Source organism: Podarcis filfolensis (genome assembly GCF_964270895.1).
Source record: "Podarcis filfolensis genome assembly, chromosome: 6".
NCBI lineage: Eukaryota > Metazoa > Chordata > Lepidosauria > Squamata > Lacertidae > Podarcis > Podarcis filfolensis.
This window is the reverse complement of record NC_139609.1, coordinates 37,492,310-37,505,904: the sequence shown is the minus strand read 5'-3', so window position 1 is coordinate 37,505,904 and position 13,595 is coordinate 37,492,310. Positions and strand designations below refer to the sequence as shown.

The window sequence follows — 13,595 nt, the reverse complement described above, 5'->3', positions numbered from 1 at the left end:
TTTTATATGTTTGGCACTATTAGTTGAACGAAACATAACATTTACTGGAGTATTTGATTTGTTTACAAAATTATTAACTTGGGTACTTTTGTAAATAAATACTTAAGAACAAAAACTTACAAGTGAGAAGCTACAATGTCAGAGAGCACTAAACAATACAGCCTCTCCAGTTCAATTATATTCCCATCCATTCTGTTCAGCAGTTAGCAAACAAGTATTCATCCCATGTGCTCCCACCCCACCCCCTCCTCTTGGGAAGGAATGAGAAGCATAGCTACCCCTTTTCCTCAAGCAGGTCCTCTGACCTGGGGTCTGCCTTTCCTCGCTGGAATTATCAATCTGAATTGAATAGCTTGTGTTTCCAGAAGAAAGTGCTATAATTTCTAGAGGGATAGCAGTGCTAGTGTTAGCAACACTCTTGTGTGGCATCTTAAAGACTAATAAATGTTACTATGGCACAAGCTTTTTCAGACTACAATACTCTTCAGATATGGTGATGGGGAAGAGGAAGTTGGAAGCCTGGGGTCAGAGGGAAAGTACAGATAGTGACAACTCAATCAGAAGCAGAATGCATGCAAAGTAACCACAGTGATTGCTTTATCACCTATCAACTTACCATGCTAATTAACATCTGTAGAGGAAAGGGAGGCCATTGTCCCTACTGAGACCTGAGAGGAGTTGAACTTATATCACTGGTTTATGAATACTGCCATTTCTCATATGGGATTTGTGTCCACTGACACAATTGCTTAGGGATTGGCCTGATGGACCTACGCAGAATGCAGAAGGGCACTATATGCAGATGATGGCATACATGGAAGATGAGCAAGGGGGAATAAAATGCTGACATTATTAGCTCCTATAATGGTATTGACAGAGAAAATGTGGGGACAAATTTGCAACCTGGATTTTGCACCGTCTCATTATTGTGCTGATGTGCAGCTGGAAAGATGATTTAGGTCAAAGGTTTTCAACCTTTTTGAGTCCATGGCTCCCTTGACCAACTACATTCTTTCTGTGGCACCCCTGTGGGGCTCAGGAGCCCAGTCATGTCACCCCTTTCCTGCAGAGCTGGCAGCCTCTCACCCATTTTTGAACATCCTCCCTTGTGGAGTGTTCCCTCAGATTCACGCAGCTGCTGGGTGACCTTGGGCTAGTCACCCTTCTTTGAAGTCTCTCAGCCCTGCTCACCTCACAGAATGTTTGTTGTGGGGGAGGAAGGGAAAGGAGAATGTTAGCCGCTTTGAGACTCCTTCAGGTAGTGATAAAGTGGGATATCAAATCCAAACTCTTCTTCTCCTCCTTGGGAGTCCTCTGGGTAGCCGTTGCTGCCACCCCAGGTCTCTGAGCTTCCCCCACCCCAAAAAGGTGCCTCCTCACACAGCCCCACAGGGGCCTGGGACTTGTCTGTCCATTCCCAACAGCAAGGGCTGGCAGACTGACTGGCTAGGCTTCCTTGCCTGCTTGCTTGCTTGCTTTGAGGCCACCTCAGCTCCTGGCAACCAGCACTCCCTGGCCAGCCCCAGAGGAGCCATTCGCCTGCAGAGCTTGTAGCCAGGGCTGCGCACAAGCTTTCGGGAGGCAGAAACACAAGAGGGCATCAGAGGAGGGAGGGAAGAGGGGCAGAGGCCAGCGTTGCCCACGACACCCCTGACCATCATTCAAGGCACCCCAGGGTGGTACGGCACACCAGTTGAAAACCACTGGTTTAGGTTACGGAGCTGTTTGTTAAGCAAGTATAAGCCTACAACCCAAGGCCTGAGAGAGGAAAGTATAATTCTACAAATCTGGTTTTAGATCTATGATACATTGGGGTAGTTTTAGTTGAGAGCAGTAGCTGGCAACAAGTGGTATCCTGCCACCTTATCTTCTGGGTCTGTCTTATAGGAGGCTATTCATGGACATCAAATTCACCCTTGTTAGTCTTTGTTAGATGGGTATTGTACTATCAGATGTGCCCGGTGTCAAGTTGTGAGTCTATTTGATGGGTCAGAACAAATGTGGTTTTATTGCAGGGTTTGGCTATTCTACACAATAGGCTGCCCACGTTGTACACTTTCTGGAGAAGGAACCCAGGGTTTTGGTCCTAAAAGTACTTCTTTGTTACTGACCATTTTTGGTCAGTAACACTCTGGTGATGATGGTACCCACAAAGTCATAACAAGTGTTTGCTAGCAGCTCGCCAGAGACACAGTCTGAATGTTTGTAGACATGTGCAACAAAATTCTTCTTCCCCCTAATAATGGCATTTATCATGTGCTTTCCTGAAATGGAAGTTAGAAGGGCTCCAAATTAAACACACACATGCCCTGGCATGCAAAAATGCATTTAGGGTACTGCAGACAGTTGTTCCACTGCACTAACTCTAACACTTTAGCCCCCTCAACCAATCTTTGCTGCAGTGATTCCTGGTCCGCAGTCCACAGCTCTTGAAGGAAGCTTTCCTTGAGAAAGCTGTGCTAAGAACAGCAGCTTCTCAACTGCTTTCCAAATCTATGTTTTTATGAGGTCTGACTGGGAGTGAAGTGTTTGGCATTCCACACCTACTCCCAACAGCATTATGCAGACAGTTTACAATGAGCTATATGTGATTCAGACCCTACTCCACCCTAGTTTCATCTTTAAATGTGGGTTGTGATAGCAAGGGGAGAGTACAGTTCTTGCGACCAGAAGTCCATAGCCTCCCAAAATGGAAGCTCAGGAAGATTCCTCTGACTAGGCCCCTTGAACCTTTGCTAGAGTCCCACCACATGCCTGCAGCCAATTTCTTGGTTTTACCTCAAGACACCTTTCTGGAAACTTTCAATCATGGGGGGGGGGGGGGGAAGGTTTGCTCTAATAGTGAAACACAAACCGCTATGGCCTGTGTAAGTACTGTTTAATCTAAATACACCACAGGCTCCCAGAACAACATTTAAAATGTATCTGCAGCTGGAATTTTGCCCTTCTTTTATTTTTTACAGCTCCTTTCTGCATTTCAGATTATTTACCGATCTTTGTTTCACACCCCAATGGATCGTTCAGAAAAATCTGAATCGCAGGGTGTCCACACTGATTAAAACTTGAAGCCTAGTGACCTCGTGTGATGTTAACTACTCCCATGCTCCAAGAGCTCTCTGCTTTTCTCTTCAATTACCCCCTTCTGTGCAGAGCTATCGCTACCAAATGAGTGCATACAATGGGCTTCTGCTTCATTACACTAACCAACAGGAGGGCAGGAATAAACAAGCTAATTTATCATCCTCAACTCTCACATCCCTAGCCTACATCGCAAATCTGTTTCTGTGGAAAGAATAAAAAAAAACCCCACTGACTCGCAACTTGCTCAGCTCATAGCACTTTACAACCAAGTCAGACTTTTAGACGCTCTTCCCTTTGGGTAGTTTTTGCATTGTTTGGCTACACTTCTACACATCCTTACATGTGAGACTGTCCCACTGAAATCAGAAGACCTTGCTTCCCAGTGAAGAGGTTTAGGATTGTGCTTATGTATGTTGTGTTTTTCGTGAGTGCGACTTAATCGGTATAAGGTACACTGAACTTAAGGGAGAGTGGCCTACTTACTTTTTACTGGATTCAGCAATAGGATTTTTTCTGCTGCCCCTCTCTCCCAATTCTCAACCAGTGCTGCCATAGTTCAGTTATTTCCCCATGTTTGTGCCTTTCCTATAAAAGTATCAAAAGGCAACAATTTTCTACACCCTTTTCTCCTAGAACATGCTGCCCCCAACCAGAAGCACAAGGCAAGGTTGTTTCTCCAGAGAAATCATTATGACCAAGTTGATTTTGAAAATTTTCCAAAGAAGCACTGTTGACCATGAATGATGTCATAAATTGTTGTTGTTGCTGCTGCTGCTAAGAATTACATTTGTATATTGCCCTTCATCTGTAGAACTCAGGGCCGTTCACAAGAATAAAAACAACAACAAACCAATAATCTCCCCTCCCACAACACATTTAAAAGGGCATTAGATGTCAATCAGCCAAAGGCCTGGTTGAAAAGGAACAGTTTTTGCCTGGCACCTAAAGGTGTACAATGAAGGTGCCGAACAAATCTCCATGAGGAGAGCATTAAGTCGGATTAGATAGCAAGTTTACTACTATATACTTCTTGAAGCAGCCAATGACTACAGCAGTTTGAATTCTGTAGCATGTATATTTTCACTGTGACCCTCCAAGCCAATTCAACACACACACACACACACACACACACACACGGGAAACATTTGCTAATTGCAGCATTGCATACCTGGGCCTCGTCCAAGCCCTCCTTTTGTCGATTTTTACTCTGGATAAAAACACATTTCCTGCTCCTTCAGCCAGACTATTAAATCTCTCACAACACAAGTCTAAATAGCAGTGATGACCCAACATTATTCACAGCAGAGGCGAGAGCACAGCTCTGAGAGGAAAAACAGTGTCTTTCAAGCTGAAACATTTCAATTCTACAGTGCCGAATCCGCAGGTAACTACTGGTACCTCATAAAACAGTTTATTTAGACTAGCCTGTCCCCCCTAGACATAACTCTGCATCTACCACATACATGCCTGAAGGAATACTAAAGTATCCTTGGTATGTGCACAGAGCCTTTTCATCTCAAGGGAAGCATTCCTAGCTTACAGAAAGAGTTTGAATTTTAGCTTCAGGCAAAACAGAAGCCTTCTTCGCTGGAGGAGAAACCATCTCCCTTCCCAAACACGCCAAGATCCTTAAAGCAGGGGAAAATCTTCATTTTAAAAATGAGATTAGGGTTTCTGACACTATCATAGCACTTTTAGTCTTGTTTTATCTTCTCAACAACTCCCATGATAAGAGGTTAAACTACAAAAGAGCGACTTTGTGATGGGCTTTTAATCAGGATCTTCTATATACCAAACCCATCAGACTCCCAAATCAGATTCACTAACAGCTTCAGAAGGTGAGGGGGGTTATTGAGAAAGAAACCAGCAGTAACATTTTACTTTGGTGTCTAGTAATAGCTCTGACAATCCTTCTTAGTATCTGGAGAGAACTACAGCGGAGTGTTGTATCACATAAAACTAAGCAAAGACACTATTATAGCTATAAAGCCGTTTACTGTAAGTTTATGCCATTACAAGAGATAAAGGCAAGGCAATGCAGTTTTGGTAGGATCTAAAGTATTCCCCCTCAAGTCCTTATTATCTATTCTTCACCACTCTTAAAAACAAACAGATTTGTGCCAAGTAGTTTCATTTTCCAGTGCATTTTCCCATTCAGCTGCAATTAACAGATATTCACTGAAGAAGGGAGTAGACATGACCTTTCTTGTCTATTTCCTATCTCAAGAATCTATGCTAAGACTACAGGCTGAATATTTCCAAACAGAAGGGCCCCCATGCAGCATTCATACCCGGAGTACAGCATGTACCTTTTCAGCAGAGCAGCCCTAGCCACAGATGTGGCAAGGGATCCCAGTGTTTAAAACTGCATGACGGAATAAAATAAGCAAAACTAATCTTGAATAAAGGCCATCTGATATAGGGTCATCCATGAAGCACAGAACTTGTTAAGTGTTGACCAAAGTAAACACCACCTTGTTAACTTCTAGGGACTTTCTTTTAAGGATCAAAGAACAAGCCAGTCCCACCTCAGCCAAGAGTTCACCCTTGGCCATGAGAATTATAGAATTGTAGAATGGGAAGGGACCCTGAGGATCATCCAGTCCAACCCCGAAATACAGGAATATGCAGCTGTTCCATATGGGGAATCGAACCTGCAACCTTGGCATTCTCAACACCATGCTGTAACCAGATGAGCTATCTAGGATTTTGTCACAAACATGGATCTTCTATGGGAGATCGCCAACACACTATAAACCACTACCAGTTGATTGAAAAAATGACCCTTGGAGTTGATGAATGGAAATTACTATTAGGGGACTGAATGTAAGTGCAAGGTTACCACTACAAATTCATTAAGCCGCAATCTTAAGTATCCTCACATAGTCTGGGATCAGGAATCACACTCCTCATTGAACTAACCATATTTTGTTGGATTCGGAATGTACAAACTCCCGTCCCTCCTTATATACCCTCTGTAAAGCAAAACTTCCAAGTTTGCAAAACGACCGTTTACCATGATGTCCAAACCAGTAACTTGTGGTTTGAAACCTCCCTGAACACAAGCATTACTCAGTAGTAAAACAACAACAACAGCCCCAAACCTCCAACGTAACAGTGCGCAGAATTTAATCTGGAAATTTATTATTCAAAAGTCTTCCACAGTCTTGTATTTGAATTGGAAGCTATACTTCTGAAGGATGTATTCATGGCTCAAACATACTGAACCAGAAAACCTTAGTTACGTAATGGCATACAACAGCAAAATCATGTAGCCGCTATTCTACAATTTGATCTAAAGCAGGCATGGCCAAACTTGGTCCTCCAGCTGTTTTGGGACTACAACTCCCATCATCCCTAGCTAACAGGACCAGTGGTCAGGGATGATGGGAACTGTAGTCCCAAAACAGCTGGAGGGCCAAGTCTGGCCATGATCTAAAGCAATCTGTGGCCCTCCAGATGTTACTTGACTATAACTCCTATCACCCCTGGCTATTGACCATGGTTGTTGGGACATATGGGCGTTCAACATCTGGAGTCCAGCAACTTCTGGAGGACCGCAGGTCTCTTACCCTCGTCTAAATGTTCTATCATGGTGCCTTAAAATATTTTCCAGGCTTTCAGAACTTGAAGGTGGAAGGCATTTTAAGCAAGCACTGTGCATTAGGACACACTAAATCAACTTTCAAAAATAAAAATATAACCCCAGCACATGATGTGGTTAAGATGAGGTGGGCTAACCAACTGGCATGATCCTCGAAATAAAAACCTCTGTGAAGTTTGTTGCAACATTCCTCAGATTTGCCTGTAACAACCCATTAGTGGTGTCTTGCAGACTCGCATTGGGGAAAGCCTTCATGCTATGAGATGAACCTTAAAACTGAGAATTAAAACAAAGGATTTGGGGTATGCTTGCTCCAGAGCCAGAACAATTAAAGGTTACGTCACTGCTTAAGAAACTGCCTGGAGCAAGAGTTTTCAGAGTGCTGAGCACACTCGAAGGAGAGCAAGATTTTAAGTAGTCTCTCTCCCTCTAAGCATTTGCTCCACTAACATTTCCCATAAAGGTCACTCCATATTCATTTTTCTTAAGACATAAGCAGATATGCCCAGAAAGGGGTTTTTTTCTTCTGCATCTTAAGACAGATACAGTGTGTGCAGGTAACAAGCAATTTGGATTGTGCTTCTTAATTTAAAACAAAAAAGAAAAGAAAAACAAGCAAGCCCTAAACAGAATTATTTATTTGCGAAGCAAAGCAAGGGCACTGGGTTACTAGACTATTCACCATATCATTTCCCTGTACCGTGCGACAGATGTCAGAATAAAGGTGCAAGTTTGGGGGCACCGATAGATAATAAAAAATAGTGAGTACCTGTCTGAGCTAGAAACAAGGATTAGCACCCAGGCCGGGGATCTGAAAAGAAAAAGCCCTCAAATAGAATGCAACATGCTTTCCACTTTTGTTTGCCATTTCATGCCCCCAAGTTGTTTTTAACACAGCTTGTTGAATTAAGCATTTCCTCAGTTCCTACCATTTAGTTATCTGTAAACATAGGAATTTCGACTTGGGAGAGCAGCAACCCCATAAGTTTCAGACAGTCAAAGACAACAGAGGGACGATTTTTGGGGGAATCCCTGGCTGAAGCCAATCTTCCTATATGCCAGAAATGGGAGGGTTACGAGGGAGACAGTTGAACTGTGCATCCATGCAGCACAACTTTTACTTCGCCCGGAAGGAGGGCGCGAGGAGGGTGGGAAACAAAAAAAAAAAACCTTTTGTCCACCCAATATGTTTAAAGAAATGTGCGCCTCCCCCCCCCCCCCCGCAGCAAGATCTCAGGTAAGTGGTTAAGTTGCCTCCATCGAGACAGGAGCAAAGAATCGAAGGGAGTGTGTGCAAATAATAATAACCCTTCACCCTCCGTGTTTGTGTGTGGGGGGGTGTCACTTCCTTCTTCTCCCGAAGGAGCGTCCTTACCCCCCTTACAGCCTTCAATCCAAACTTAGAGACTGCCTAAGCAAATGTAAGCCTGGCTCGAGAAAGAAAGAAACACAAGAGAAAGGCAGATCCCCGTCAAGGAGGCACAATGCGCAAACATTCCTTTCGTGGGCTCGAGCAGCTCCTCTTCTCATTGCAATTGAAAGAGATTAGCTCTCTCCCTGCAGCCCAGTCGGAGGGGAAGGGGAAGGGAGGGAGATCGTCGGGACGAGGCAGAAGTAATAGGGAATATCAACTTCGCGTTTCACACAATCTCCCCCCCCCCCCCGCCGGCTTTCTTGAAGAAACCAAGTCGCCATGCTTAAAAGGTTTCGCCTTTCCACTCGCTTCCTTGGAGCAGATCCTGCAAGCGAGGCCGAAACACACACACCCCGAACAAACTTTTTTCTGCCCCGAGCCTGTGCGCGCGCCCCTCCCTCCCTCCTTCCTTCCCTCCCTTCTTTCTCCTTCCTTTGCAGCCACTCGAGTGCAGGGGGCACAAAGAGGCCCGTGGCGCGGTGTTTTCTTAACTACAATAGCCGGGCTAATTAGATCACAGAAACAAAGTCTCGAAAACAGGGAAGAGGGAAGCCAGAGAGAGAAAGAGAGAGAGAGAGAAAGGCGAAGGAAAGAAGGATAAAGTTTGCCCCTGCGACGCACTTACCGATCAGACCTCCCACCAGAAAGGCGATGATTTGGAAAATCAGCAAGATCACGCCAACAATGCACAGCTTCTTAGTGCTCATGTTCTCGATAATTGCCCCTGCCATTTTTTGCAGCTTGCTCCCTTTGCACAAAAGTTAAGGCTGTCAGGGATGGGAAGGGAGAGCGGCGGCCGCCTCGGCACTGATTGCCCGGGCAAGTCCGGATCCGAATCCCGCTCTGCCGGGAGCTGTGATTGTGGCCGGCGCTCGGCTGCATGTGGCTGCTTTAAAGGAGCAGGAAAGCGGATCACATGATACCCACCTCCCTCCGTCGCCGCCTCCTCCTCCCGCCTTCCTCTGCTATTCAGCAGCAATTGGTGTCAAGTCTCGCAGAGCGGTGGGGGGCAAGGCGGAGGATGGGGGCTTGGAATTAACAAGTGGAAAGAGGACCAGACGGATTCCCCCAACTCCAGAAAGGGTTCTCTGGGTCTCTCCCGGGGCCTAGCCCGGCGAGAACAAAAAGCCCCCAGAAAGTTCACCAGACTTGGGGATGGATGTTAAGGAAGGATAACACGAAGATGCTATTAAGATGTGTCCTTTAAAAACGATTTTATCACAGATTCAGCGGGGGCGGGGAGAAAACTTTGCTCTTTCTGCTTCAGAATTAGCTACCCCTCCGTTTTGTGTGGTTGGTGACTTCTGTCTTACCTCCGAAGCTGGTTGAAAGGCAGAAAAACCACAACCCTGTCATATTCTTCTGCCACATAACCACATGGATGTACAATCCAGCAACAATAGTCACTACAGGTGACAGAACAGGAAATGGTAGTGGTGAAAAAGGATATCCACTCTAGACATCACACTAATGTCCAAAAATAATCTGCCATGAACTTGGCTTAATAAGTGATATCATCAAATTTCAAATGCTGCGGTTACATTTCCAAATGTTCACCACCACCACCTGTAAGAAGTTCACTAATTGCAAAAAATAAATAAATAGAAAGTTCCAGTGTAAGTTCCTTCTTTTATCTTTAGAAGTGCATTATATACAAACTTAAGAAAGGGCCCTCTCTGTGGTGGCCTCTAGAAGGAGGTACATCTGATGCTGATGATGTGTTGAAACCATTTTACTACGTTAAAACCATTTTACCTGCCATTGTCGAAGGGAAATTCCCCACCGGAGTAGAAATCATATATCGAACAGATGGAAAGCTCTTCAATCTGAGCAGGCTGAAAGCAAAGAGTAAGGTTACCGTAACTTCCATCATAGACCCTTAGTATGCTGATGACAACATAGTGTGTGCACGCTCAGAGAATCCTCAGAAGATCCAAACCATCCTAAATATCTTTGCAGAATCTTACGAAAAGCTTGGCCTATCACTCAACATCCAAAAATCCAAAGTGCTGCACCAGCACGTACAAAATAACCCCTCTGCAGCGCCACAAATCCAGCATAATGGTGTAACGTTGGAAAATGTCAATCACTTCTCCTACCTAGGACAGTTATCTTTCCACAAGGGCCAACATTGATGCCAAAATCCAGCATCGCCTGAGCTCTGCGAGAGCGGCTTTCTCCTGATTGAAGTGCAGAGTGTTTGAGGACCTGGACATTTGCAGGGAAACCAAAATGCTTGTTTACAAAGCTATTGTACCACCAGCCTTACCATATGTCTCCGAAAATTTTTACACATCACTTGGGAAGACAGGTGAACTAATATCAGTGTACTGGATGAAGGAATGATCACCAGTGTTGAAGCAATGATTCTTCAGCATCAACTTCGTCGGACTGGTCATGTTGTGCAGATGCCTGATGATCGTCTTCCAAAGCAACTACTCTATTCCGAACTTACAAATGGAAAGAGTAATGCTGGTGGTCAACAAAAGAGGTTTAAAGACTGTCTCGAGGCAAATCTAAAAAAATGTAGTATAAACACTGACAACTGGGAAACACTGGCCTGCGAGCGCTCCAGTTGGAGAACAGACTTTACCAAAGGTGTCATGGGCATTGAAGACACTCAAACTCAGGACGCAAGGAAGAAACGTGCTAAGAGGAAGGCACGCTTCGCAAATCCACGCTGTGATCAACTCCTGCCCGGAAACCAATGTCCCCACTGTGGAAGGACGTGGATCCAGAATTGGCCTCCACAGTCACTTACAGACTCATGGTTAAAACCATGTTTATGGAAGACAATCTTACTCAGCTACGAGTGATCGCCAAAGAAGAAGAAAAAAACCTGCCATTATTCTAGATACTGGTAGTTTTAGAGAGTTGAATAGTTTTATTTCTCTTAAATTTATTGTTGATTATGTTTTATAATTTTACTTTTTTGCACATCACCCTGTGATCCATGTATGGATGTAGGGTGATGTATATGTTTTTAAAATGTCAAACACACTATCTTAGTCACAGTCACTGCTGTGTGTAGTAGATTAGAAGAATCACAATTCTTACAGCTAAGAAACCGAGGCAGCAAATGATTGGCCAAAACTCCCCCACCAGATTTCAGAGCTGGTATCCCTAGTCTAAGATTCCATCTGCTACATCAGACTGGCTTTATGCTAAGGAGATGACATTATCTGCCTTGGGAATTTTTTGGTTTCTTGTTCCATAGAATGTTTTTAAGGCAAAAGACGGGCAATGCAAAATAATCTTACTATTCTAGCTAGCTCAATGCCAAGAAGAATTATCTAGGATTGAGCACATTGGAGCTTACTTTTGAGTATACATGCACAGGATTGTACATTAAAAAAATATTGTTAGAAAACAATGCTGTTAAAGGGATTACTGAATACAGGGAGAATTGCAAGCACTCAAGAATAATATTATCTTTCACAGAAGTTTTGGTCCTAGACAAATATTAAAGAGAATTTCTTCTTTTTCCTGCTGTGGAGTTTCCATTTGGGCAGCAATGGAGAAAAGTAGTCACTTCAGGAGGAAGGATATCTGAGACACAGCCCTCTGTCAAAACATCACTAAATAAAAAAGGTGGATTAAATCAGCAGCAAGTCTTCCACTCCCATCTTTCTATGTGCCCTATTCTTTTCCACTCAAATTGGTTCACGTCCTTCTAAATTCAGTGGCACTTACTCCCAGGGAAATGTACATAAGACTGCAGCCTTACACTTTGCCTGTTTTTTTCAGGTGTACGTCTAACTTTTTTCAGTAAGAGTGATCCCCAAGTATGTGTGGGTAGGATTGCAGCTTAAAATTTGTAAAAGATTTCCCAACAGAAGAAAATTTCCACTCTTGTGGACCTTTCCGAAAACTGCTCAAAATGAAGGCAAAAATTAATCAATATTTCCATTTTACACATTTCCCAAAAGTGTGGGCAAAAGTGTGGGGCAATGTTGCGCAGACGATTTTATTTGGTCATGCATTTATATGATTCATTTGTAAACCAACTCTAATTGGGATCACAGCGTGATTCACAACACAACAGCAAAACAACAAAAATATGAGGTGTTAAGGGGAGGGGAGGGAGACATGTTGTGCTCCTTCTGGAGTAGTTTGTCTACCTTTGGTCCCCACCCAGCACTCAGCTCTCACCTGTGGCTCCTAGAAGCTGTCAGCATGCATCAGCAGCAACACCCCGGGAATGGTTTCCATTGGCCTGCTAAATCACATGAGGGTAGCTGATGGGTCTCAAACCTTCAGTGAGTTAGGGACTTCCCCTGCAGGCAAAGACAGGCTCTGGCAGATTGAGCAGATGAAACCGATAGTGGGTCCAAGGGTCAAGAAGGCGGTTTCTGCCCATGCTGTAGAGGGAAGTGAGGGGCAGATGGGGCTTGTCAACCCTGAAAGCTAGCCCATCTAGGACCTCCACTGCCTTGCGAGATATCTTCTGGAGAAGAAAGGGCTAAGAAAAACCCATCACATATTCAGAATGAAATCTCTTGAGAGAGTTGGAGGGCATGTTGTATGCCTCCTTCTGGCAACTTCTGCAGCCAAGCTGGTGCCAAATGTATTACTCTGCTTTTCTTTGGTCCCACATCAGCAAGACTAAGAGGAGGTCTTGTCGTCTGGGCAGCCCAGGACCTCCATACACACTGTCCTTGCTTGCTTCAGGGAGGTCACTTCAGGGCTGCTAATGCAGCAGTTTGACTTCACCTCGAAGGCACACTCCATTGTCTCTTGAGACAGACAGATGCCCACAACAATCCATAAAACCATTAGCCATTGAACATTAGATAAAATCAGGAGTTTAGAAGTACTTATGCCAATACAGCAGATAACAAGAACAATGCAGATAACTTGACTTCAATATAGCCCAAAGGCCTAAGTGATGCAACATCAACCATGAAAACAGTTTGCATGCATATAGCACCAACACAGTACAAAACCAGTATCTTGACTGATAAGTTACTGGCTAAAGCTCGCATCTTCATAGATCTCAGACTTTTAATAGGATTGCGCTAGCAGAACACTTTGGAAACTAAGCTATACACCTAACATTTTTATTGCCTTTTTCTGGTTCATTTGAAGGATTCTATTCTGCATTGACACCTTTGTACCTATCCAAGAAGTCAAAGGATATTGATGTACTTGATACTCCAATCTTCACTGTATGTTTACTGTTTGTGTTGCTTATGTTGTTTTTGTCATCATTTTTCCAGCCCCTGTTTGTCCTGGGTTTGAAATTATTTTTATAAATGTTTTTTCTTGTTAATTGCTTCCAGATGTTTCATGGGAAGGGATTCATAGATGAAATGAAATACATAAAATGATAACTGATACCTCAATAAAAATAGTCATTTTAAAGAAATACTGTATTCTTTTCCCAAACCCTTATAGTTGCCAACTAGAAACTAGAGAATGGGGGGGGGGGACAGGGGCTGGTCTGCTTTGGTGCCTTTAACTGCAGCAGGGAAGTAAACTCTGTCACTTACTAAT

At 43.9% G+C, this 13,595-nt stretch overlaps 1 protein-coding gene across 1 annotated transcript in view; it reads right to left on the bottom strand.

The window, feature by feature from the left end:
• Positions 1-9,003, bottom strand: part of WLS (Wnt ligand secretion mediator) — a 38,184-nt gene extending 29,181 nt beyond the window's left edge. The window contains exon 1 of the mRNA XM_083621173.1: positions 8,725-9,003. Within this exon, the coding sequence (XP_083477299.1) occupies positions 8,725-8,830 (106 nt within the window). The 5' untranslated portion in view covers positions 8,831-9,003. The remainder of the gene's footprint in view (positions 1-8,724) is intronic.
• Between the last annotated feature and the right edge of the window lie 4,592 nt (positions 9,004-13,595).